General features: G+C 37.1%; 2 protein-coding genes across 2 annotated transcripts; one reads left to right on the top strand and one right to left on the bottom strand.

Annotated features, from left to right (window-relative positions):
- Positions 1-2,911: 2,911 nt before the first annotated feature.
- On the bottom strand, positions 2,912-5,962 carry LOC124272291. The gene is made up of 2 exons (XM_046707462.1): positions 5,849-5,962; positions 2,912-4,478 (listed from the first exon to the last, which is right to left on the bottom strand). The coding sequence occupies exon 2, from the start codon at positions 4,443-4,445 to the stop codon at positions 3,027-3,029; it is 1,419 nt and encodes a 472-aa protein (XP_046563418.1). The 5' UTR covers positions 4,446-4,478; positions 5,849-5,962; the 3' UTR covers positions 2,912-3,026.
- Positions 5,963-11,783: 5,821 nt separating this feature from the next.
- On the top strand, positions 11,784-18,919 carry LOC124272290 (putative ankyrin repeat protein RF_0381). The gene is made up of 6 exons (XM_046707461.1): positions 11,784-11,865; positions 13,296-13,473; positions 14,214-14,323; positions 14,491-14,614; positions 15,154-15,353; positions 16,413-18,919. The coding sequence occupies exons 2-6, from the start codon at positions 13,335-13,337 to the stop codon at positions 16,620-16,622; spliced, it is 783 nt and encodes a 260-aa protein (XP_046563417.1). The 5' UTR covers positions 11,784-11,865; positions 13,296-13,334; the 3' UTR covers positions 16,623-18,919.
- The last annotated feature ends 4,726 nt before the right edge of the window (positions 18,920-23,645 follow it).

Genomic DNA, 23,645 nt, shown 5'->3' with positions numbered 1-23,645 from the left:
TTGCATATAATAGGTGTACTGGTCAATACACCTACACTGTACACAAATGAAACCATGGAAACAACATTGCTCGTGGGCCAATCAAACTGTTTCACACATCTAATATTGCACCCAACAGTGACTAATAATTTTGCAATACATAGCTCCTTACAGTGATACCATGTTACCTGCAACCTAATCGTAAGGAAGGTGTCGCTCTGCGCTGTGGAGCTTGTCTTATAGTCTATCTTTTGTTGACATGGCCTTAAACACAGCTCAGAGGCCATATGGGTCTCTGCTCAAATTAATAATTGAAAACACAGAAAAGGCTCCTTCTGAACTTTCTAACACTAATATTATTGCACTTGTAAAAACAGATCATGTTCATCAGTTATGTCAGAGGTGACACACTGGTTGAAAAGGAATTATGCAAAACAGATCCAAGTATTGTGGTAACTTTGGCTTTCACAAAATAACAGCCAAGATGCAAGGGAGGTAGCTCTAATTTCCCAACCATTTCAGGTGTACAAATGGTTTCTCCTAAATTCAAATGCTACTACACCTTATTCTCAGATCTGTATCCCTTGCAACTGATAATTGAAAATATTGCAAACAACAAAAACAAAATATACTACTAAGAAAGTGAAAGAACACCTGATTATTTCATAAAATGTCTCTCCATAAAGTGTCAGAGTCATGGCGTGACAAATTATCAAAGTAATCTGAAAGTATAAAAAGTGTTCTTCCTCTTTTTAGTAGTATATTACAAGAGTTAACACATTCAAAATCATTATCAACATCAACAAGTGCCATCAAAATTGAAGGGTACCCTTTAGAAGCAATGAAAAAGTTGCATTGTAAATACATATGACACAAACTTTATGTAAATGTGTAAAATAAATGCACTTCATCACCTATAATAAGATGTTCATTATGAATGTGGGATTATTTCCCAAATTAACAACAAATCCATACGGCTATTCACTGATCTACTCATTGTCTTGTTAAGTCTTGTAAACACATTAAATGCAACATCAAATATTTCCCTATATAAAACATGTGTCTTCTTTGTTTTGATGTACTGCCTCATTAACAGTACATGAATTACCATATTCAGTGTAATAAGCACTCTCTTCCATAAGTACCAACTTCAAGACAATCTGTAAATAATCCTTAAAAGCACCTCAAATTTAACCAAAAATATATATCACAGTTAAATTTTTGTGTAAATGATATACTTGTTGCAAAACCTAGCATCACAGGAGCATATAATTACCAAAAGACTTTTTCAAAAACTTTTGACTGACATTTGAACTGGATCTCTGAAATGAAATTTAACTCATTGTGTATGGTTTTATGTATGGCACTTTCTTTGCTTTTTACAGTGAATATGGTATTCTTGTTCACTGGTGTAGGTATATATCGTAACACATAACTTGTCATCACTTTGAGATTGGACACTGTGTAATAAATGATCATTCTTTAAACCACATAACTGGAATACAATGAAACATTAAAAACAAAAATGTTGATGACAAGAAAAACATACATCCTTCAATTCAAAACAAATTTGATCTAAAAGAATATAATTGATTCTTCTTCTTGGAGACTAGTTTCAATGACTACTTTCCTATGATTTGCCCTGAACACATTAGTATATAATACTGAATATCATATATATTTTAATATTATGATTTGAATAGGCCAGACCAATTATATTTCTTGTTTTACGGATTCTTGTCCTCAGAAAACCTAAAGGCAGGTGGGAAAAAATAAAAAATAAAAATCACCGGTCAAAGATATTTTCCTTTTGAAGACTAAAGTATTCTATTTTTAGCAATTTATGAAGTGTATATGGGGCAAAAAACAATCAAAAAATTTCTTTTGGATAAGTGTACATTTTTTCCCAACAAAAACATGAGGATTTTATTTTTTGGGCGGGAAAAATTAATTATTTTTGTCTTCTTATTCTTGAAAAAGGACGACCGGTGGATCTGTAAAAAAGGAAATAAAATTGGTCTGGCCCTACTTCCAAATGCAAAACGCCTGCAGCAGATACATTTTCGGTGTCATTATTGACGCCATGCTGATAGGCTAACACTTGTTCTGTGAATATATATACTAGTAATTTGGACAGACACAAATAACTCCATTCAAATATAGAAAATGGAGCAGAAGTGGGATGAGAGATTCAGAGATTAATAACATCTGTATTGGGGCTACCTGCCTCAGAGGAAATTCTAGACTTGCTTGATTTCTGGCTGTTATATCGTTGGAGGGTTGTGTGGAAGGGAAAATAAGAGACACACAGTCACTGTTACTTGTAACATATTGCACATGCATAAACTGAACCAAGATGTGTGTTTTCGGTAGTTGTTCCATCACCCAAAGTTCAATGAAGAAAGCATCATAATTAAGTAATTTCAAAAATATGTATCATAATAATAACATAATGTCAGGCCTGTCATTATTTATCAGATGTATCATTTTTTCATCATTAAAATGTTCATGTAAATGGTTGGAATAAACTGTGAAATGATTTGACTACGAAATAAACTTACAAATTAATGAAACACATATAAGTTTTAACTTGGTAAGACGATCAGTTGCATTTTCAGTATTTAGTCTCATAATTATATACATACATGGAGAGCATCATATAGTGTGCTGTCAGGCTTTTCCAGTTGTCAAATATACAAGTACTTTACACAAGTGTGTACAGGGTAGTGTATAAACTCTCCGAACACTTGGTATATCACATAAATTTACAGAACTTAATTGTAAAGCAGTGACAGATCTGAAATCAATGTCCAAATGATTTGTCTAATCTTAGATTTGTTTTCAGTTGGTTTAATGGTGAACCAGCCAACAAATACTAAAGTGCTTTAACTGAAAGCTGGCGCAATAAACATAGCAAAAACAGTTACATATTCAGTTGTTATTTTGAGGACAAAATATCTCAAATGTCATTGTCATATTTCTTCCCTTGGATTTCAACAAGACTTGGGTCAACTAAGTAATTAAAGGCATTTCAGAGAGTCTCTGATTTACACAGTTGTCCACTTATACCCCATCACTCCTGATACCACGGAACTCATTTGCTCGATTGTCTCCTCCCTGTTGTCGTCATGGCGATGGAATCTATGTAGACCAACCAGTATGTACTCCCCAGCCTCATTCTTTCTGATGGCTTCATCCCTATCCTCATCATCACCCTCCTCATCAAATGTGTCAAGATTCTTTTCCACAAACTCCAACTTTTTCCACTGTCCTGATTTCTGCATTGCTATAGTTACAACTGTGGAACATTTGATGTTCCCATGGAACACCAGAGTCCTCAGACAGGAACACTTGGTCACCAGGTATCTTAGCTCAACGTCTACATCAGAGGTGTCGGCATAACAGATGAAATGTTTGAGAGACGACGCAAATTTGTCCGTGATGGAGCCAATGATCTGCCCATTACATCTTGAGTATCGAAGAAAGGAGACAGACTTCAGTGGCATATCAGGACAAAGGAGGAGAGACAGTTCTGTGTTCGGAACCTGGGACATTACAGAACACTCAACCTCAAGTTCCGGACTTGCCAATGCCAATGTCTTCCAGATGTCTGATGATATGTCTGGTATCTGAAAGGCATGGTTGAAGGCTGAATATGTAACATATATCTGTAGCAGTTTGAGTTTGCATCTGTCTGGAGAGGAGAGCATGGTTAGAATTTCCTCGCTCAACATGGGAGATCTCACTGCAAGATGGGTCAGCTTCTTCAGATCTGGTAGAAACGTCATCAGAAATAAAGGAGATGGTAAAAGAGGCTCTCGCTCAGACCATGCACTGTCGTCTCTCCAAAACAGACTCAAAGATTCTAGGTCCTTCAGTTTTTCATTCTTGACAATGGCATTGAAAATATTGAGGTTATTTTGAGTGAACAACGCTGGATACATCGGCCATGATTTGATATTCAGTTGTTTCAATCTAAAAGCATTATTGATAAAATTTATGAAAATTTGAATATCAGACTTAAATGGCGGGAATCCACCTATATCAAACTGGGTGATCAACTTCCCGGCTTCGAGTGTCAGGCTCTCCAGACGACAGACTTCGCTTAGTTTTGTCAAAATTAGACGACTGTCATCATCAAAAGTGCTCACATGACCAAATATTTTGATGGTGAGTTTCTGAAAGAGATGGCCAAACTTGTCAATCATCTGGACCAGGCTGTTTGGGATGTAAGTGTTACTGAGAGAGAAGTTGGTGGCCCCGCCCTTCAGATTGACATTGACGGTGCTCCACAGTGATGGGTGATAGAAGTGTTGATACAGTGACTGACAAGTCAATGACAAGCTGTATCTGTCCTTCAGCTGTAGGTACTGCATAACTTGAACCCAAGCTACCTCTGGAAGCAGACCAAAGTTGTAATTATCTCGTCCAGCGTCCACTGGAATCTCACTTCCTGGAACCTCCATGTTCTTTCCTTTGTCTTGGTTCTGGCGCCAGCACTGAAATAAATATTCGAAGATTTACAAATACAGTAAACTATGGTAACCACAAGGTCAAAGGGACGTACCACTAATTTTGGTACCTTGGTTGAAGGCTGAGTATGTGACATATCTAAAGCCTTTTGAGTCTGCATCTGTCTGGAGTGGAGATCATGATTAGAATTTCCTCGCTCAACATGGGAGATATATCACAGCAAAGTATCTTAGCAAGACAGGGGTGGAAATAACTTTAAAATCACTAGTGTACTCCGGTACAGTGGCACATGTAAAATCACTTGTCCTGATAATTGTTCCGCTATACTGGCCGATTTTCTTGGTGATTTTTTAAATAAACAACATAATTAACATTGGAATGTCAACTGGACACTGGTACAGCGTGATGTACAAATGTGCTTGCCCGACAAAAAAAAACCACTGGACTCGGACGTCGGGTTATTTCCACCCCTGCAAGACCCTGTCACTGACAATATATATACCGGTACCTTGATGCTAGTTTGTTTTTTAAGTTTCATGCCCTGTTATTCCTTATTCATACTTCAACTAAAATACACAATAAATAGCAGTGACCAAAAAGACAGTTCATCAATTCCGCCAGTTCATGATATCGGTATTGTTTCCTCCATTCTGTCTTTTATATCAAATATTCTTTGTACTTTTGTTATTGGTGCTAGCACTGAAAGCAGGAAACAACATTCTAAGCATTACAATTAATATGTTATCCACAGGCACTATAGTACCCACCCCCCCCCACCCACCCCCCCTGTATGATCTTCACTTTATTCACTTTAACAACAATGTCCCTGCCCCTGCCCTCCCACCCCCACACACCTTAGCCATAAATTAGGAACGTTTCTATATTTATAAAAGGAAAGCTTTCCATTTCCGCCGGCAGTACTGAAATCCCTCTATAATGTGCTCTACGCAGTTTCTTAATCCTTGGCAGGCTTCAAGCTTAATATTTTCTATGGGAGGCTGTGGGTTCCATTCGTATTTTTATTTGAGTCAAGTCCTTAAATATTTCTATATAACTAGATCAAGTCTTGAAACACTGTCAGATTAAATAAGTCATAATCAATATTATCGTAAACATTGCATGCGTATTATAACTAAACAAATTAACTCACGTTATCCCAAACATAGCGAGTATGGACAAAAGTTAGTCAGTTAAATGACTTAATCACTAAAATAACTTTACAATGCATCACTTTGGTCAAGATCGTAATGCACATCAGAGACCATATAATACTATTATATGGTCTCTGTCCACATGCATGATGATATGAATTTTGAAACTCAACTTCCGGGTTATTGCGTAAAAGCATATGAAACAAACATACTATGTTGATTTTAATCATATCTAATGAACATACCTTATAATACTGTTACGTCAAGTTGATACGATGCCTCATATGTTCCTTGTCCATGTCGGTTTGTCCCCGCAGTCAAGTTGAATTCCGCACAAGGGAATCTCCCCATGTCATATCTAAAAATAGACGACGTGGTTGCGTTCGCTCGATTACTCGTGTTCTGGAAACACAAGTAAGAGCAACCGTCTGAGAACCCATTGCATGGCTTATTTGAAACTGAAGGAAAGATAATATATGTCTGATATTTATTTTGTATTCGAAATCGCCTGATAGTGACATCATTGAATAGACTTTACTCGCAGTTGGTCTATTTGTTTACAGGTCAAAGAAAAATACCATCACTCAAAAACATGTAGATGGTCTTCATGCTCAACTGACCATATATTACCACACATTCCTGGTGTGTTTATCATGTTGATGTGTAGGTAAAGTGTATTATTATGTCTCGGTCATGAGACACGCCCTGTGTGAGACAAATCTACACTAACCGGTCTTTTGTGTGTCTGTTGCACTCCCATCCATATGGCGTCGGCCTGTAATATTCGAGTCTTAACCAGACAATCAAGTGATCAACAGCAAGAGCATCGATCTACGCCATTGGGAAACCATGACATGTGTCAACCAAGTCAGGGTGCCTGACCACCCGATCCAATTAGTCTCCTCGTACGACAAGCAGGGGTTGCCAAAGGTCAATTCTACGTTTACCCGGGTCTTCAATGTCTCCATATAGTGTATAAGTTAATACAGAACGACCTCCCGATCAACCCGGCACGGGCGTGACGTTTTATTATCCCAGACATCAAAAGACGAAGCTCGTATTTGTTGACGCACAATAGTTGCTGAGGAGAGTCGACAGTCGCTCTATTCTATTTGAATGACTTCCTCGAATCGTGACGTTTTATCCTCGGATATAACGACGTTATCGCGACAGTCCTATCGCCTTTTTCTTTCCTTTTTTTTAAAATCGACGGATGACGGGATCCTCGAGGACGGATACGGAACTAATCGCAAGTGAACCGCCGATCGCTGAACCTGTATTTTTTGAACGGGTTTAGAAGGGGCAAAAATACGTTTATTGTACTTTGCTTCAGTTAAGTAACCACTATAAAACATGAACACCCTCTTTGAACAATACATTAGCACCGCTGCAGTGCAAGTAGTTTTTCTGTCAATAACCACTGTGGATTGATGTATTTCAATAATGCATTCTTTGGATGACCAGTTCACTTTCATAGATAACATAATATATGATGTCTTGGGAGGGTGGATACAGGACATTCTCATCCGCAACTTATATTTTAACGATGAAAATCTTCGTGCTGTGTTGCTGAAGTATTACCCCCCAAGTTGTCGGATGGAATATACCTGAATATGAATGGTTCGAGGGATGTGTCTTATTATTGTTTTACATGAATGTTACATATGCCCTGAGTCTAGTTAACTATATGTATTGTTATAACAAATATAGCTTGCATTTCATATTAGTTCAGTTCCCAGGGAATGAGATGTCATTATGGATGTCGTTCCCGAGAGTAGGTCCAGGACTATTTCGCCGAAGCAAGATACTGGCTCTATTCTGCCGTGTTCCATAGGGAGAGAATTTTATGTAAATGTCCCTGTCTGAATAGATGGAGATGCTTAATTGCTCTCAGTTCATATGTTTTAGACATGGACAACGTTTCTGTTATTGTATAGATTATAAACATAAACCCGATACATTTTTTTTTTACACTAGATTTGCGTCTGTGGGGAGATGAAGGTCTGTTATTGTATGCTCTGTGAATACCTGTGTCAACACTGAGTGAGTGAGTTAGTGAGTGGGCATCAACAGTAGTTCGCTTCGTGTCTGTGACAGACGAATACATCTATTGCTATTACTCATAATCTGTTATGAATTATGTGAGTGAGTTAAAATTTAAAAGTCAGTTTAACACTATGTCACCCATATCGTAACTAAAACAAGAATAGGTGGGGAAAAACAACAACAGTAAAACAACTAGATTATCACAGATATTAATCAAACTAGTAATTCATTCCATAATAATTTAACTATACATGACGATACAATATATAACTCAGGCTACAGATTGTCAGATTACCGTACTAGGGCCCATGGAAACTTACAATACTTTGGCTACCTTGCATGGACACAAGCCGCATTTACACCATCCCCTCAGCCAATGGCGATTGTAGGGAAATTTAGGCATATATTGAAATAACACATATTCTACAGTATAGCCTTGATTGTTTTGAAAATGAAATATGAATACCTTATGTTGGAACATTCTATACAGTTTAGCGGGACAATGACTGACGGTGATTCTTTCATCACAAGGGATGCAAACATGGAGGATTATTCATTATGTAATGATAAATAAAAAAATATATATAAAGTCACTAACTTACCTGTTTTGTATAACATCAACTTGTACTCCACGTCAACACAGGTCGGAATGACATTATGTCGGAATAGATCGAAAATTCTATAGTCCAGACAATCGCATATGGTTGTGACAATTTAAAGTAATCTGCCAGCTTTACGAATCACCGAACGTTGAAACCTCTCTTCGAGCGGTATATTTTTGACAGGTTTATGAGGAGAAAAGACAATCGTCACGATGTTTTTATTGCATCAGCAGTGGTTGGCCTTGTTTCTGTACGAGATGAAAGCCTGTATTGTACGCTTTGTGTAACTCTCGTGTCAGCAAATAGACCAGGACGGTGTGTCAAAATGTATGTTAATCTATGCCCAAATGGATATAGTGTATTTAGTTCAGATACGGACCTCAAGTAATCCCGTGATATGTTTTCAATTTTCCATTAATCAAATGGTTCATTTCAGGAAGTAATATTGACCATAGACCCAGGTTTTCATATTGAGAATTACGCATATGAGAAAGTAAATTGTAATATTTATAAACTGTTTCAGTAACATAGACTAGTGTGTATAAACTGACAAATGTTTCAAGCCGCTTGCTTGCATTTGATGCTTCAGAAGCATATCAAATTTATGGATATTCATAAAAGTAGTGAAGGGATGTACACACGTCACAATGCGTGACGTTTATGACAAATAAACCAGTAGTGATATTCATCTTTTATACATAACAGTTTACAGATATTATAAACTCTATCCTAGCCTCTCCAATATGCCTACCTGTTTCTTTCGTAGTTTATGAAACCTCGATCTAAACTGAACAAGAGCACGTCTGTGTTTCAAATAGCTGTCTGTCTGAACACAGGTTTAAATAAAGAGTATTCAAATGTGTTGTGCCTTGTACCCCAATATTGTACGAAATATAAAATGTGGGGAGTTCGGATCTCAGTCTCACATTAGTCTCTCGAACTCCATGCACGAACATTGGTCATATCTGTGCCATCCACCTTTCTACTCACTTACCAGAAGGTGCCTCAAGAGTTTGAAGTTCTTTTCAGGTTGAATAGACATTTTCTTTGTTTGAAAGGTAAGAGTTTTAATTTTAAACTGTCATAATATATATATATATATATTGAAATCATACTGTCAAACGTGTTAGAATAACACAAGTATTACTTTACTTCAATAAGTGTCACATTTATGCTCCATGACAAGACATTTCTTAACAATTTAGTTTTCACAATATTTCAGAATATTCCCCCACTCACCTGCATTGTTTGCTAGACCACATTAATTTTTTATCTTTATCTTGTGGAGTCGATAATAAACAACTAAAATGATATCAATAGAATTTAATGCAGTTCAAGTCAATTGGACTTACATCGTACATAATTTAGAAACCCCATCCTTTCATGTCAAGAAAACATGCTGACTGTACCATGTACATATCTTATATGATTATTTATTCCAAAGACCATATATCGGTATATGGTCTCTGCATATTCACACAGGGAAGATTGAAATTTGAATCAAGAAACATGGACATCATCGTTCCACAACATATATACTTACTGCCACTGGATATCATCTTGCTGAACCTGTAACTTGAATTTGGACTGAAATAATTATTATGTGGCTGTTCGCCTGATATGTGTTACTTGTCTGTGAGGAGACAAATATAAAATACACAAAGAAGTTAATTGATTAATTGTTCAGTCAGTTAACTGTTCAGGTCAAAAACAAGTGAAATTGTTTTGTGTTTTTCTGGTGATTCCTATGATTTTCGAAGTAGAAATGCCTTGTAATACACCAGCCTCCTTCCATTTGATTCCAAAATACATATGAAGTAGGATTCCCCAAATGAACTTCAGTATGAATTTCCCCATTTCTTGTTCCAGTATTAAAACACAACTTATTTCAGAAAAAAAGTATGTTAATATGTTTGTATTAACACTTCATCATGAAAAATTATCAGGAATACCTTGAAATTTGAGTAAAACAGATACTTAACTTATACCACATACACACCACACTTATCATCAACCATTCAGCTTTTCCTGGATTTACTCTCCTCATTGTAAACACTTTCTTCATATATGTTTTTAAATGACACTGAAAAAGATATGAGCAACATGACTCAGAGTGTCAAACTTCATGGCTCAAGACACACAACATTCTGGAAGTGGGGCCAGTCTCCCAGACATGGCGGAAAATATACTTAGAGTTACCTCCCTTTGATTAGGTGGGAGTGATGGAAGAAAGGTCTTTTACAACTAATTGAAAATGTCACATTAAACCATGGAAGATTAACCAATATTGTGGACAAGACTCGATATAAATATATTCTAAAATATTATTTCTTAGGCTTGACTTATGAACAGTTATAAAATTGTCAGTTTTCTCTGACTAACAAGTCAAGCAAGTGTACCTGGTGAGGCATAGGAATAAGTCTGAAAGTCTGAAGAAGAAATATAGTACCAAAAACCTTCAAGATGTTCCACCATTCCAGGATATGAGAAGCAGTTTGGCGAAGAATTAAAAAACGAAAATTCACCTGAAACATCTGTTTGAATAATCTGGTCTACTGGCTACACAGAATTGGTCTTCAGTAATCCATGCTTGTCACATGCCTCCGTATCCCAATTGCACAGATTGATGCTCATGCTGTTGATCACTGGATTGTCTGGTCCAGACTCAATTATTTACATTGCTGAGTGTGGCGTAAAACTAAACACACTCACTCACTCTTTGGCTACACAAGAATGAAGAAGCATAATGTCCTAGGATCATGGAGTGAGTGAGCGAATGAGTTTTGTTTTACGCCGCTTTTAGCAATTTTCTAGCAATATCCACACCAGAAATGGGCTGCACACATTGTAACCAAAATGGGAATTGAAGCCGGGTCTTCCGCGTTACGAGCGAATGCTTTAATCACTTTGCTACTCCACCACTCCTCTGGGATCATGGAATTGCACTTACATTTCCATATGAGGTGAGGTGAAATTGGGTTTAACGTTGTGCTTGAGAATATTTCGCTCATATGACAACGTGCATGCGTGTGTATGTGTATGTGTACGTGCGGCTGCTTGTACAAGCCCAGACTGAAGCTGGTTTTATAGTGCTAGCCCACTGAGATACCATGCCGCAGTTTGACTTTTAAAACTTCTGATTTTAAGGAGAATGGTCTTAAACTGTCTGGTTTCTTAGAAAAAAACTTTAATATCAGGTTATTTAACTATATACAGAATATACGTTACCCCTTGTAGCAAGTTATTCAACAATCGTTATCACCAGAGACCATATAATAAATATTATATTATATGGTCTCTGTTATCACCTATAGTAATTTCTTTTCTTTTTTTAAATTTAGGAAAAAAACATGGTTATCCTAATCACCCGTGGAGTTATGAATAACAAAAGCAATGTTGTGAAGCTATATCAAATTAATATATTCATAGCCAAAACTGAAAACGCCAGACATGACACCCACATGTGCTGTTTTCTCATTACGAGTAAAGTGCGGTTAGGAGCTGTGCCTGTGTGGTGAGCTCAACTGCGACAGCGAGAGTTAGCTCCCTTCGTAAACACGCTCTGTCATGATGTGTTGATTGTTGATGCTCCGTGTTTCAGAACAGCACAGAAGGTAGCAAGGAATTAGGCCTCTGAACTTTCTTTACAGCCGTAAGTGTAGCTTGATACAATAACAGATAGATACATGTCAAATGTGTATGCCTACTGTACGGGCATTAGCAATGAAATCGTACTAACCCAGAATAATCGGCCATGCCTTCGGCAGATTGAGTGAGTGATCGATATTGTTTTAGGCCGTAGTTAGCCTGTTTTGACCGTGGTCGTTACCTGAGCAACGATCAACGAGGAAAAACGAGGAGTTCGGAAAATTATTGTTGAGAACAATTCTGGAAACATCTTTACAAATCAATTTAATTCAAAGCATATGTTATCAATCTTGAAAATAGTGATACTATAGCAGATGTTCGTTCACAAACTGGGAATATATGGTGCAAGTTAAAAAACCCACTTAAAATAGGCAGTGAGTGAGTTACATTTATCGCCATAGTATTCCTGTTATATCACAGTATTTCCGCATAATGTTGGATTATATCCCTAAACAAGTCTCATGATCAGACATTTTCCTCTTTTGGTGACGGTATGCTCCCTGAAAAAACAAATACATTAATTAAGGCAACACCAGATTTGACCACAAAAGACAGCTGGCTTTCCCAAGGGATGCAACTCTGCACATGATCCTGCTTCACTTTAGACAACTGAGTCACCTGTGCCCCCTAAATATAGGAAGTAGTGGTGAGACGATTCATCGATATGCATCGATGCATCGATCCATGGGCCGCTGATACAGTGAATCGATACAAACTTTTACGTTGTCGGATATCCTGATACGATACTATGTCAAATGGGCCACGATACATCAATGTTTAACTTTGAATATTGCCGTATCGCGATATCTCTCAAGAAAAATGCCTTACTTTTGTTTGGTGATTAAAATATATGCTTACTTATTTCCAATTCATAATTAAACATTTTCTCAGAAATTCTTGCGTCAAGAACTGTGTCAGACATAACGCTCACATGTAATCAACATTCACAAAGTCAGTGTATAAACTTAATTATCTCGTTTCCGAATGCACATTGAACAATGCTGGCGGAATTTGACGAAATACTGTAAGATTGGTTTCGTTTTGATCATGAGGTGTTTTATAGTTGGTGTTAGAATTAAAGACTTTAGTATCGTGTTACGTATCGTATCACCACCCTTGTATCGGGATTCGTATTGTATCGCAGCTTAAGTGCACAATATTTTGGCAATATATCGTTGTGACAAAAATTGTATTAACGTGATGTATCGACTCTCAGGTTGCATGCCGTTACCAGCACTAATAAGAAGCCTCATCAAACATAACTTTGGTCACTGATATTTGTATATGTTTCCACATCTTCTATTAACCTTTAGAAGCTTCACTAATTCCCTGAATGCGTAACACTGATCACATATAAAATGAGAACTAAATAAGTGATGTTCTTTTTCACAAACAGCCCACAATGAACTAGACAGAAGGACTACAAATCAGTATCATGTCTACCTTGGAACAAGACTTACATAATGCCGTGAGGGGTGGTCAACTGCTACAGATTCAGTCTTTGCTCCTGAAAGGAGCCAAAATCAATTGCATCTACTATGGATGGACACCACTGCAGCAAGCAATTGATGCTGGTAGGTGTTCATGTCCTATGATGCATAAAAGCTATTGTGGTGGTGGTCTGTCAGTCAATCCAAATAATGAGGTGAGGTGAAATTGGGTTTAACATCGTGCTTGAGAATATTTTGCTATGGATGCAGTGTGTGTATGTGTATGCAATAGCCCAGACTAAGCTGGTTTTATAGTGCAGCCACTGGGATACCATGCATGAATACCCCACTCAGATTATACTGACTCGAGAGCCGACAGTCCTTGTTGTACCCATTAATGCCGGCCAGGCAGGGACCAAGTACCATATTTTAACGCGGTGTGACCGGTTGGGGATCCTCCGCGACAGTCCCAAACCACGAAACCAGGAGATGGTCCAATCCAGTAATGCATCATGAGCATCGATCTATACAGTGTCATGTGTCAACCAAGTTGACATCCCAATCCAGTTAGTTGCCTCTTACAGCATTTGTTGCTGAAGACCAGTTCTAACCTGGATCTTCACGGGTAATGAGTAAAAGAGTTTTGAAACTGAACATATTGAAGCTCGCAATTTGTGTTGTACGAAGAACATTTTGTAGAAACTCTCAACAGTGTTCAAAATTAAGCATGAAAAAAGGGAAACTTGTCATAACCCATGAGTAAATATTGTTTGTATCATTGATTATTGAGTAGAAAGTTATTGGGGGTCAAATGACTGTTCTTTCGCATTAGCAACATGTCTTTTCCCTGTGTTGTACTACTATGTTCAGATTTGTGTCCCCAGGAAATGAAGCAGTGGCGTTATTTCTAATTGAGGAAGGCTGTGACATCAATTACCATGACAACAACAATCTGGCACCATTTGAGAATGCTGTCAAAAAGAATCAGGCAAAAGTAAGATTCCTTAGACTGAATCATATGATTATACTCATCTTATAAAGGGATAAGTATACAAAGCTCAACCTAAGGTGCATATTTGTATAATAAATGCATAATAAATCACCATAGCCAAATATATTTGGAGTTGCTTGTATGAAGACGACGTCTTTTCTGACTTTTAGGTGTGTGAATTATTGCTGAAGAAGGGCATTGATGGTAACCTCGCATTATCTGATGGAGAGGTACCACTCCATGTTGCTGTGGAGAAAGGCAGCACCAAGCTGGTCAGCGTCCTGATAAATGAAGGTAATGTAAATACTCGTAATCTCACATAGAAGGTGGAAACAGGTAACCTTTCATGGGTAAAAAGTTCCTTTGTCTCTCTGAATCACCTGGTAAAGGGGCAAGAAGTAATCCTGAAATGTTGAAAAGAATGAAGAGGTTCGTTATCCATAACCAGTTTCATGTCATGTTCTTAATATGAATCAAAGACTTGATTTGATATCCGCAGACCAAATGCCAGAATGGTAAAAGCATATCTGTATGTCACAGATTTACCTGGGACTTAAAAAAAATAGATTCAGTTATATCTTTCAAGGCATGAACAATGGGTCATGCATATGATTTCATGGAAGTGTACCAATATCATTGTACATGCTTAGAAGACTAAAGCCGAGGATTTCAGTGAAAATCAACCACTGACTCGCAGAACTGAAATCATATGAGACAAATTGGCTTCTCGCTTTGTTCAACTTATTTAGCACTCCTGATAACTTTAACACTTTCATAAACATTGAGCATGTAAGTTTTGTATTTAGTTATTCATAAAATTTTCTGTTTCTCAGGGAAAGTTGACCTTAGCTGTAAAAATAAGCGCGGACAGTCACCACTGTATGTGGCGTGCTCCGAGGGCCTGACCAAGATTGCCTCCATGTTGGTGACATCAGGAGCAGACGTCAACTTCCAGTGTGAGGATGATGGGCAGACATCACTTATTGCTGCAGCAAGCAACGAACACCAGGATGTTGTGAAGATTCTTTTAAAAGTAAAGTTTCTAAGCTATGTTCCTTAATTGGAGAAAGTTCCAAAATGCACAATATCAAATGGGTGATGAGTGTGGTTGTACACTGCCTCTAGCAGATTTCCACCCTATCAACTGTGTAGCACAGATTGTCACAACAGTAAATGGGTCTAATCTAGGTTGTACACAATGCCATTTTAGACAGTGGTCAAATGTAACATATGTTATATTTGGGATTACACTTTTTATAATCTTGGGTTGTTAAATGATTACAAGGTCTAACTTACAATCTGTCAAACATGTGAATTATTAATAAGCTGTAGTGGTGTGTGGATGAGTGTGGTTGTACACTGATTTTAGCCAATTTCCAGCAGTATCACTGTGTAGTAAGGGGTCATCCCACAGCTTGCTGAGTCAGTTAACCTCTTTGGTCATGTGGACAAAGCATCAGATCAGAAGGTCCATGGTTTGAATCCTGCATGGAACTTCAATGGCTGCTACAACTACATGGGGTATAAAATTTGGCCTTCACCATGAGGAGCCAATGTAAAAAGAAATGTCAATGGTTAACATGTAGAATAACCTACTCAAACTCATACTTTTCTGTCCCTCGTGAACAGCGCTGTAAGTCCATCGCCAAAGGCTCAAGATTAGCACCAATCATTCACTCGGCACAGATAATCTGTAATTCTGAGGAGCTCTTTTGTTACATGTTATATTTGGGATTACACTTTCTTAGTAAAGTACAGATTCTACACCGTGGAAGCCGCGGTGGCTGAGCGGTCTATGCGTCTGACTTTGTGTGCTGGCGATTAGGTGCCTGACTCTGAGGGTGCGGGTTCGAATCCCGGATGGGACTCAACCCAAAAAGTACTAGAATCTGTACTTTACTAAGAAAGTGTAATCCCAAATATAACATATGTTACATTTGACCACTTTCTAAAATGGCATTGTGTATTTCATAGCTTCTTTGTTATTCTCTAATTATCTGTCTGGTTGTGATATGACTGAAGAATTGTTCAAAGTGGCATTGAATCCAACTCATTCATAGAAAAGCTGAAACAGTTTCTCTGTTCTGTGCAGTACAACGCAGATGTGAACATCCAGGATACAGATGGATGGACAGCGCTATGGCATGCTTACACCAACAGCAGCGAGGACATCATCGACCTGTTGCTAAGGGCAGGGGCCAACAGAAACATCCCCAATAGCGATGGCCTCACCATCATGGAGGACGCCAGGGAGAACGAGGATGATGAGATGCTGATCTTATTCCAGAAGTATCTCACATGACAGTCCAGGATTTCAAAGAATCATAATCGTACAACACAATGAAAGTCATTACTTGCATCTACTTAATATTGGGAAGTAGTATACAGCATGTTTTTCACATTGGAATTTTATTTTTAGGATTTGGGTGTTTGGTAGTTTAACCTGTGCTCAAGAATTGGCATATGTCTCACTTATCGCTTCACATTTAACCATGGATAATCATCAATCATTATGATATCATCATCATCTCCCAGGATGATCAACCAATCAGAACATTGAACACAAAGCTGTGTTACTGGTAGGGAAAGGGAAGTAACTCCATATGCACAGGTACCTTAAATGTATGGTCCAACAAAGTCATATGCATAGGTTCCAAGCATAAATTTTTTAATTTGCATTAAATACACAAATTTATTACCAGTCTGAATTAATTTGGAGTTGCCATCACATACTTTGACATGTAGTTACGACAAAAGTTGCAGTCAGATCACTTCATGGAATGGTGTCCTTGGTCTTGGAATCCCGTCTCCAGGCCCCAGTCCATAAAACTATTGTAGTGCTTCAACTGTCGTAAATCTGTTAAAGTGTTTGTCACCATAGCTCTTTAGGGAATAGAGCCTTAAGGTTCAACCCACTGGTGTTCATCAGACTCAAGTTTGCATTTTGTTATGCATTTCCATGTTCCGTTTCCAATGAACGTCATCTTTTTTTGTTATTGGGGGACGGTTTTCAATCTATATTTGCTTGTGTTACGAATATTATGTAATTCTACTTGTTCCCTCGTATTATCCTTCTTTCACTAAGTATTAATCTGCCACTGCAATGTTTTCTGACTGCACTAATGACTCTATATAATTCTGATATGATTGAATATCAAGGTGTTTTCATATATGTGGTGCTTGTTTCATCTCATTCTATATTGAATTGCTTTTCTCCATGACATTCCATGCAAACACAAGTCAGTTGTATTGGCCAACTGCCAACTGTCACAACTTTGGCTTGAGACTCATGCATTTATAGTATGTATTTAACAGTCCATAACTGTAATTGCTCAATTGACATACTTCAATGCCCTGTTCGATATCTTTCAAAATTCAGAATATGTACACTTCGTTTATCATTCTGATCTATAACATTTTTCATCACAACGGAGAGGCCAATATTTATTCATGAAACAAATGTGTAGACAGCGAAACATGTTATTTGTAATGTACTGAATGTTCATACGATAAACACAAACACATACTAAATATTGTCCAAACTATAGATACATTGTACCTGAATACCAGCAATTTCGAAGGATATATTTTAGTAGCCTTTTGAAAGGGTGTTTGGTATCTTCTTGTTGATATTTATTGAATACTGACAGTCATTTGATGACATTTGAGGACCTGAAAAATTGCATATATTTTGTAACTTTCATGATGAACTAGCGTTTAGAAAATCTTTTGTTTTTTGACAAAAAGAGAAATCCACTATCAAAAGACAGCCTGTTTCACTATAATTTTGCAGATCTCTCCAGATTTGACTGTTTAATATCATCTTTCATTTATGTAAGAGTGCCTATCTCAGATTTTCTCCTGTATGTGTAAGATCGTTTGGTAAAGCGCTATTCCTGCAGTAAGTGCCTCATGCCACTATCTGGTGATTGTGGCAGGTGTACAGGAGCCAGGCGTTGCTTGCTGCCTTGTGCCAGTACTTAACTCACTAGAATTCTTACCAAAGTTGTAAAAGAGTTAAATATTTTCACCTTTGGATCAAATCAGTTATTTTCAGGAGATAATCCAAATCTAATGGAAATTAAATTTACAACTAAATTCGCTGAATTGACATGTTTTGAATGTTGTAACTACAAATCCACACTTTTCAATTTTTAATTGTACATATCATTAATTAAATATGATGGCCAAAGGTTATTGAGAAGGAAGAACTTGTCCATTAATATGAACTTATGTCTGTCTCTATCATGCTGTGTTTATCAGAGTTGGTTATTGTGATGTGATTTGATGCCTTTAAAATACCAATTACTGTCTTGTAAGTTGTTGGAAAGAGAAAAATACAATTAGTAATACAATAACATATTTATATTATGTTTTTAGATATTTATCTGTATAATTACCTTTGTGGGGTAAGGGTGTATGTGTGTTTGAGGGTTTTGAGAATGAGGCAACAGCCTCCCTGTCGGTTTACTTAACATTCCTTCATCCATATTTTACAAGTAATGTTACATTCCGTCCTTGTGGATATTTTTCACTGTTAAGAAATGTTTAATTTCTGTATTTGCAAAAGTTATAAAGAATAAAGTGAATTACATCTTAGATTTGCTTTGTTTTGTTTTGTCACTTTTAGATGAGGTAAAATTTAAGAAATTCACCTGTCCAAACTAATGATTTCTATGTAATGATGCTTCATAATATTTACCTACAGGATGTTAAAATGTTATGTCACCTTGATTACCTGTAGAATGTCAACTTGTTATACCAGCTAGATTACCTGTAGAATGTTAACTTGTTATACCAGCTAGATTACCTGTGGAATGTTAACTTATGCCAGCTAGATTACCTGTAGCATGCCAACATGTTATACCAGCTAGATTACCTGTAGAATGTTAACTGATGCCAGCTAGATTACCTGTAGAATGTCAACTTGTTATACCAGCTAGATTACCTGTAGAATGTTGTCTTTTGCCAGCTAGATTACCTGTAGAATATTAACATGTTATACCAGCTAGATTACCTGTAGAATGTTAACTTGTTATACCAGCTAGATTACCTGTAGAATGTCAACTTATGCCAGCTAGATTACCTGTAGAATGTTAACTTGTTATACCAGCTAGATTACCTGTAGAATGTTAACTTATGCCAACTAGATTACCTGTAGCATGCCAACATGTTATACCAGCTAGAGTACCTGTAGAATGTCAACTTTTATACCAGCTAGATTACCTGTAGAATGTTAACTTTATGCCAGCTAGATTACCTGTAGAATGTCAACTTGTTATACCAGCTAGATTACCTGTAGAATGTCAACTTGTTATACCAGCTAGATTACCTGTAGAATGTCAACTTGTTATACCAGCTAGATTACCTGTACAATGTTAACTTGTTATACCAGCTAGATTACATGTAGAATGTTAACTTATGCCAGCTAGATTACCTGTAGAATGTCAACTTGTTATACCAGCTAGATTACCTGTAGAATGTTAACTTATGCCAGCTAGATTACCTGTAGAATGTCAACTTGTTATACCAGCTAGATTACCTGTAGAATGTTGTCTTTTGCCAGCTAGATTACCTGTAGAATGTTAACATGTTACACCAGCTAGATTACCTGTAGAATGTTAACTTGTTATACCAGCTAGATTACCTGTAGAATGTCAACTTATGCCAGCTAGATTACCTGTAGAATGTCAACTTGTTATGCCAGCTAGATTACCTGTAGAATGTCAACTTGTTATACCAGCTAGATTACCTGTAGAATGTCAACTTATACCAGCTAGATTACCTGTAGAATGTCAAATTGTTATACCAGCTAGATTACCTGTAGAATGTCAACTTGTTATACCAGCTAGATTACCTGTAGAAAATGTTGTCTTTTGCCAGCTAGATTACCTGTAGAATTTCAACTTGTTATACCAGCTAGATTACCTGTAGAATGTTAACTTATGCCAGCTAGATTACCTGTAGAATGTTAACTTGTTATACCAGCTAGATTACCTGTAGATTGTTGTCTTTTGCCAGCTAGATTACCTGTAGAATGTTGACTTATGCCAGCTAGAGTACCTGTAGAATGTCAACTTGTTATACCAGCTAGATTACCTGTAGAATGTCAACTTGTTATACCAGCTAGATTACCTGTAGAATGTCAACTTGTTATACCAGCTAGATTACCTGTAGAATGTTAACTTATGCCAGCTAGATTACCTGTTGAATGTTAACTGATGCCAGCTAGATTACCTGTAGAATGTCAACTTGTTATACCAGCTAGTTTGCCTGTAGCATGCCAACATGTTATACCAGCTAGATTACCTGTAGAATGTTAACTGATGCCAGCTAGATTACCTGTAGAATGTCAACTTGTTATACCAGCTAGATTACCTGTAGAATGTTGTCTTTTGCCAGCTAGATTACCTGTAGAATGTTAACATGTTATACCAGCTAGATTACCTGTAGAATGTTAACTTGTTATACCAGCTAGATTACCTGTAGAATGTTAACTTATGCCAGCTAGAGTACCTGTAGAATGTCAACTTGTTATACCAGCTAGATTACCTGTAGAATGTCAACTTGTTATACCAGCTAGATTACCTGTAGAATGTCAACTTGTTATACCAGCTAGATTACCTGTAGAATGTTAACTTATGCCCAGCTAGATTGCCTGTAGAATGTCAACTTGTTATACCAGCTAGATTACCTGTAGAATGTTGTCTTTTGCCAGCTAAGATTACCTGTAGAATGATGTTAACTTATGCCAGCTAGAGTACCTGTAGAATGTCAACTTGTTATACCAGCTAGATTACCTGTAGAATGTCAACTTGTTATACCAGCTAGATTACCTGTAGAATGTCAACTTGTTATACCAGCTAGATTACCTGTGGGAATGTTAACTTATGCCCGCTAGATTACCTGTAGAATGTCAACTTGTTATACCAGCTAGATTACCTGTAGAATGTTGTCTTTTTGCCAGCTAGATTACCTGTAGAATGTTAACTTATGCCAGCTAGAGTACCTGTAGAATGTCAACTTGTTATACCAGCTAGATTACCTGTAGAATGTCAACTTGTTATACCAGCTAGATTACCTGTAGAATGTTAACTTATGCCAGCTAGAGTACCTGTAGAATGTCAACTTGTTATACCAGCTAGATTACCTGTAGAATGTCAATTTGTTATACCAGCTAGATTACCTGTAGAATGTTAACTTATGCCAGCTAGATTACCTGTAGAATGTTAACTTGTTATACCAGCAAGAGTACCTGTAGAATGTCAACTTGTTATACCAGCTATATTACCTGTAGAATGTTGTCTTTTGCCAGCTAGATTACCTGTAGAATGTTAACTTATGCCAGCTAGAGTACCTGTAGAATGTCAACTTGTTATACCAGCTAGATTACCTGTAGAATGCCAACTTGTTATACCAGCTAGATTACCTGTAGAATGTCAACTTGTTATACCAGCTAGATTACCTGTAGAATGTTAACTTATGCCAGCTAGAGTACCTGTAGAATGTCAACTTGTTATACCAGCTAGATTACCTGTAGAATGTCAACTTGTTATACCAGCTAGATTACCTGTAGAATGTCAACTTGTTATACCAGCTAGATTACCTGTAGAATGTCAATTTGTTATACCAGCTAGATTACCTGTAGAATGTTAACTTATGCCAGCTAGATTACCTGTAGAATGTTAACTTGTTATACCAGCAAGAGTACCTGTAGAATGTTAACTTGTTATACCAGCTAGATTACCTGTAGAATGTTAACTGATGCCAGCTAGATTACCTGTAGAATGTCAACTTGTTATACCAGCTAGATTACCTGTAGAATGTTGTCTTTTGCCAGCTAGATTACCTGTAGAATGTTAACATGTTATACCAGCTAGATTACCTGTAGAATGTTAACTTGTTATACCAGCTAGATTACCTGTAGAATGTTGTCTTTTGCCAGCTAGATTACCTGTAGAATGTTAACATGTTATACCAGCTAGATTACCTGTAGAATGTTAACTTGTTATACCAGCTAGATTACCTGTAGAATGTTAACTTATGCCCGCTAGATTACCTGTAGAATGTCAACTTGTTATACCAGCTAGATTACCTGTAGAATGTTGTCTTTTGCCAGCTAGATTACCTGTAGAATGTTAACTTATGCCAGCTAGAGTACCTGTAGAATGTCAACTTGTTATACCAGCTAGATTACCTGTAGAATGTCAACTTGTTATACCAGCTAGAATACCTGTAGAATGTCAACTTGTTATACCAGCTAGATTACCTGTAGAATGTTAACTTATGCCAGCTAGAGTACCTGTAGAATGTCAACTTGTTATACCAGCTAGATTACCTGTAGAATGTCAACTTGTTATACCAGCTAGATTACCTGTAGAATGTCAACTTGTTATACCAGCTAGATTACCTGTAGAATGTTAACTTATGCCCGCTAGATTACCTGTAGAATGTCAACTTGTTATACCAGCTAGATTACCTGTAGAATGTTGTCTTTTGCCAGCTAGATTACCTGTAGAATGTTAACTTATGCCAGCTAGAGTACCTGTAGAATGTCAACTTGTTATACCAGCTAGATTACCTGTAGAATGTCAACTTGTTATACCAGCTAGATTACCTGTAGAATGTTAACTTATGCCAGCTAGAGTACCTGTAGAATGTCAACTTGTTATACCAGCTAGATTACCTGTAGAATGTCAATTTGTTATACCAGCTAGATTACCTGTAGAATGTTAACTTATGCCAGCTAGATTACCTGTAGAATGTTAACTTGTTATACCAGCAAGAGTACCTGTAGAATGTCAACTTGTTATACCAGCTAGATTACCTGTAGAATGTTGTCTTTGCCAGCTAGATTACCTGTAGAATGTTAACTTATGCCAGCTAGAGTACCTGTAGAATGTCAACTTGTTATACCAGCTAGATTACCTGTAGAATGCCAACTTGTTATACCAGCTAGATTACCTGTAGAATGTCAACTTGTTATACCAGCTAGATTACCTGTAGAATGTTAACTTATGCCAGCTAGAGTACCTGTAGAATGTCAACTTGTTATACCAGCTAGATTACCTGTAGAATGTCAACTTGTTATACCAGCTAGATTACCTGTAGAATGTCAACTTGTTATACCAGCTAGATTACCTGTAGAATGTCAATTTGTTATACCAGCTAGATTACCTGTAGAATGTTAACTTATGCCAGCTAGATTACCTGTAGAATGTTAACTTGTTATACCAGCAAGAGTACCTGTAGAATGTTAACTTGTTATACCAGCTAGATTACCTGTAGAATGTTAACTGATGCCAGCTAGATTACCTGTAGAATG

The sequence above is a fragment of the Haliotis rubra genome, unplaced genomic scaffold (genome assembly GCF_003918875.1).
Source record: "Haliotis rubra isolate DU_JTF1 unplaced genomic scaffold, ASM391887v1 Scf168, whole genome shotgun sequence".
Lineage (NCBI taxonomy): Eukaryota > Metazoa > Mollusca > Gastropoda > Lepetellida > Haliotidae > Haliotis > Haliotis rubra.
This window is presented reverse-complemented; position numbering and strand designations above follow the sequence as displayed.

Bases quoted from the DNA above. Each gene is read 5' to 3' on its own strand.
- LOC124272291 (XM_046707462.1), bottom strand. From the start codon at position 4,445: ATGGAGGTTCCAGGAAGTGAGATTCCAGTGGACGCTGGACGAGATAAT.
- LOC124272290 (XM_046707461.1), top strand. From the start codon at position 13,335: ATGTCTACCTTGGAACAAGACTTACATAATGCCGTGAGGGGTGGTCAA. The intron at 13,474-14,213 runs GTAGGTGTTCAT...TTGTGTCCCCAG, and splicing joins GCAGCAAGCAATTGATGCTG to GAAATGAAGCAGTGGCGTTA. The intron at 14,324-14,490 runs GTAAGATTCCTT...TCTGACTTTTAG, and splicing joins TCAAAAAGAATCAGGCAAAA to GTGTGTGAATTATTGCTGAA.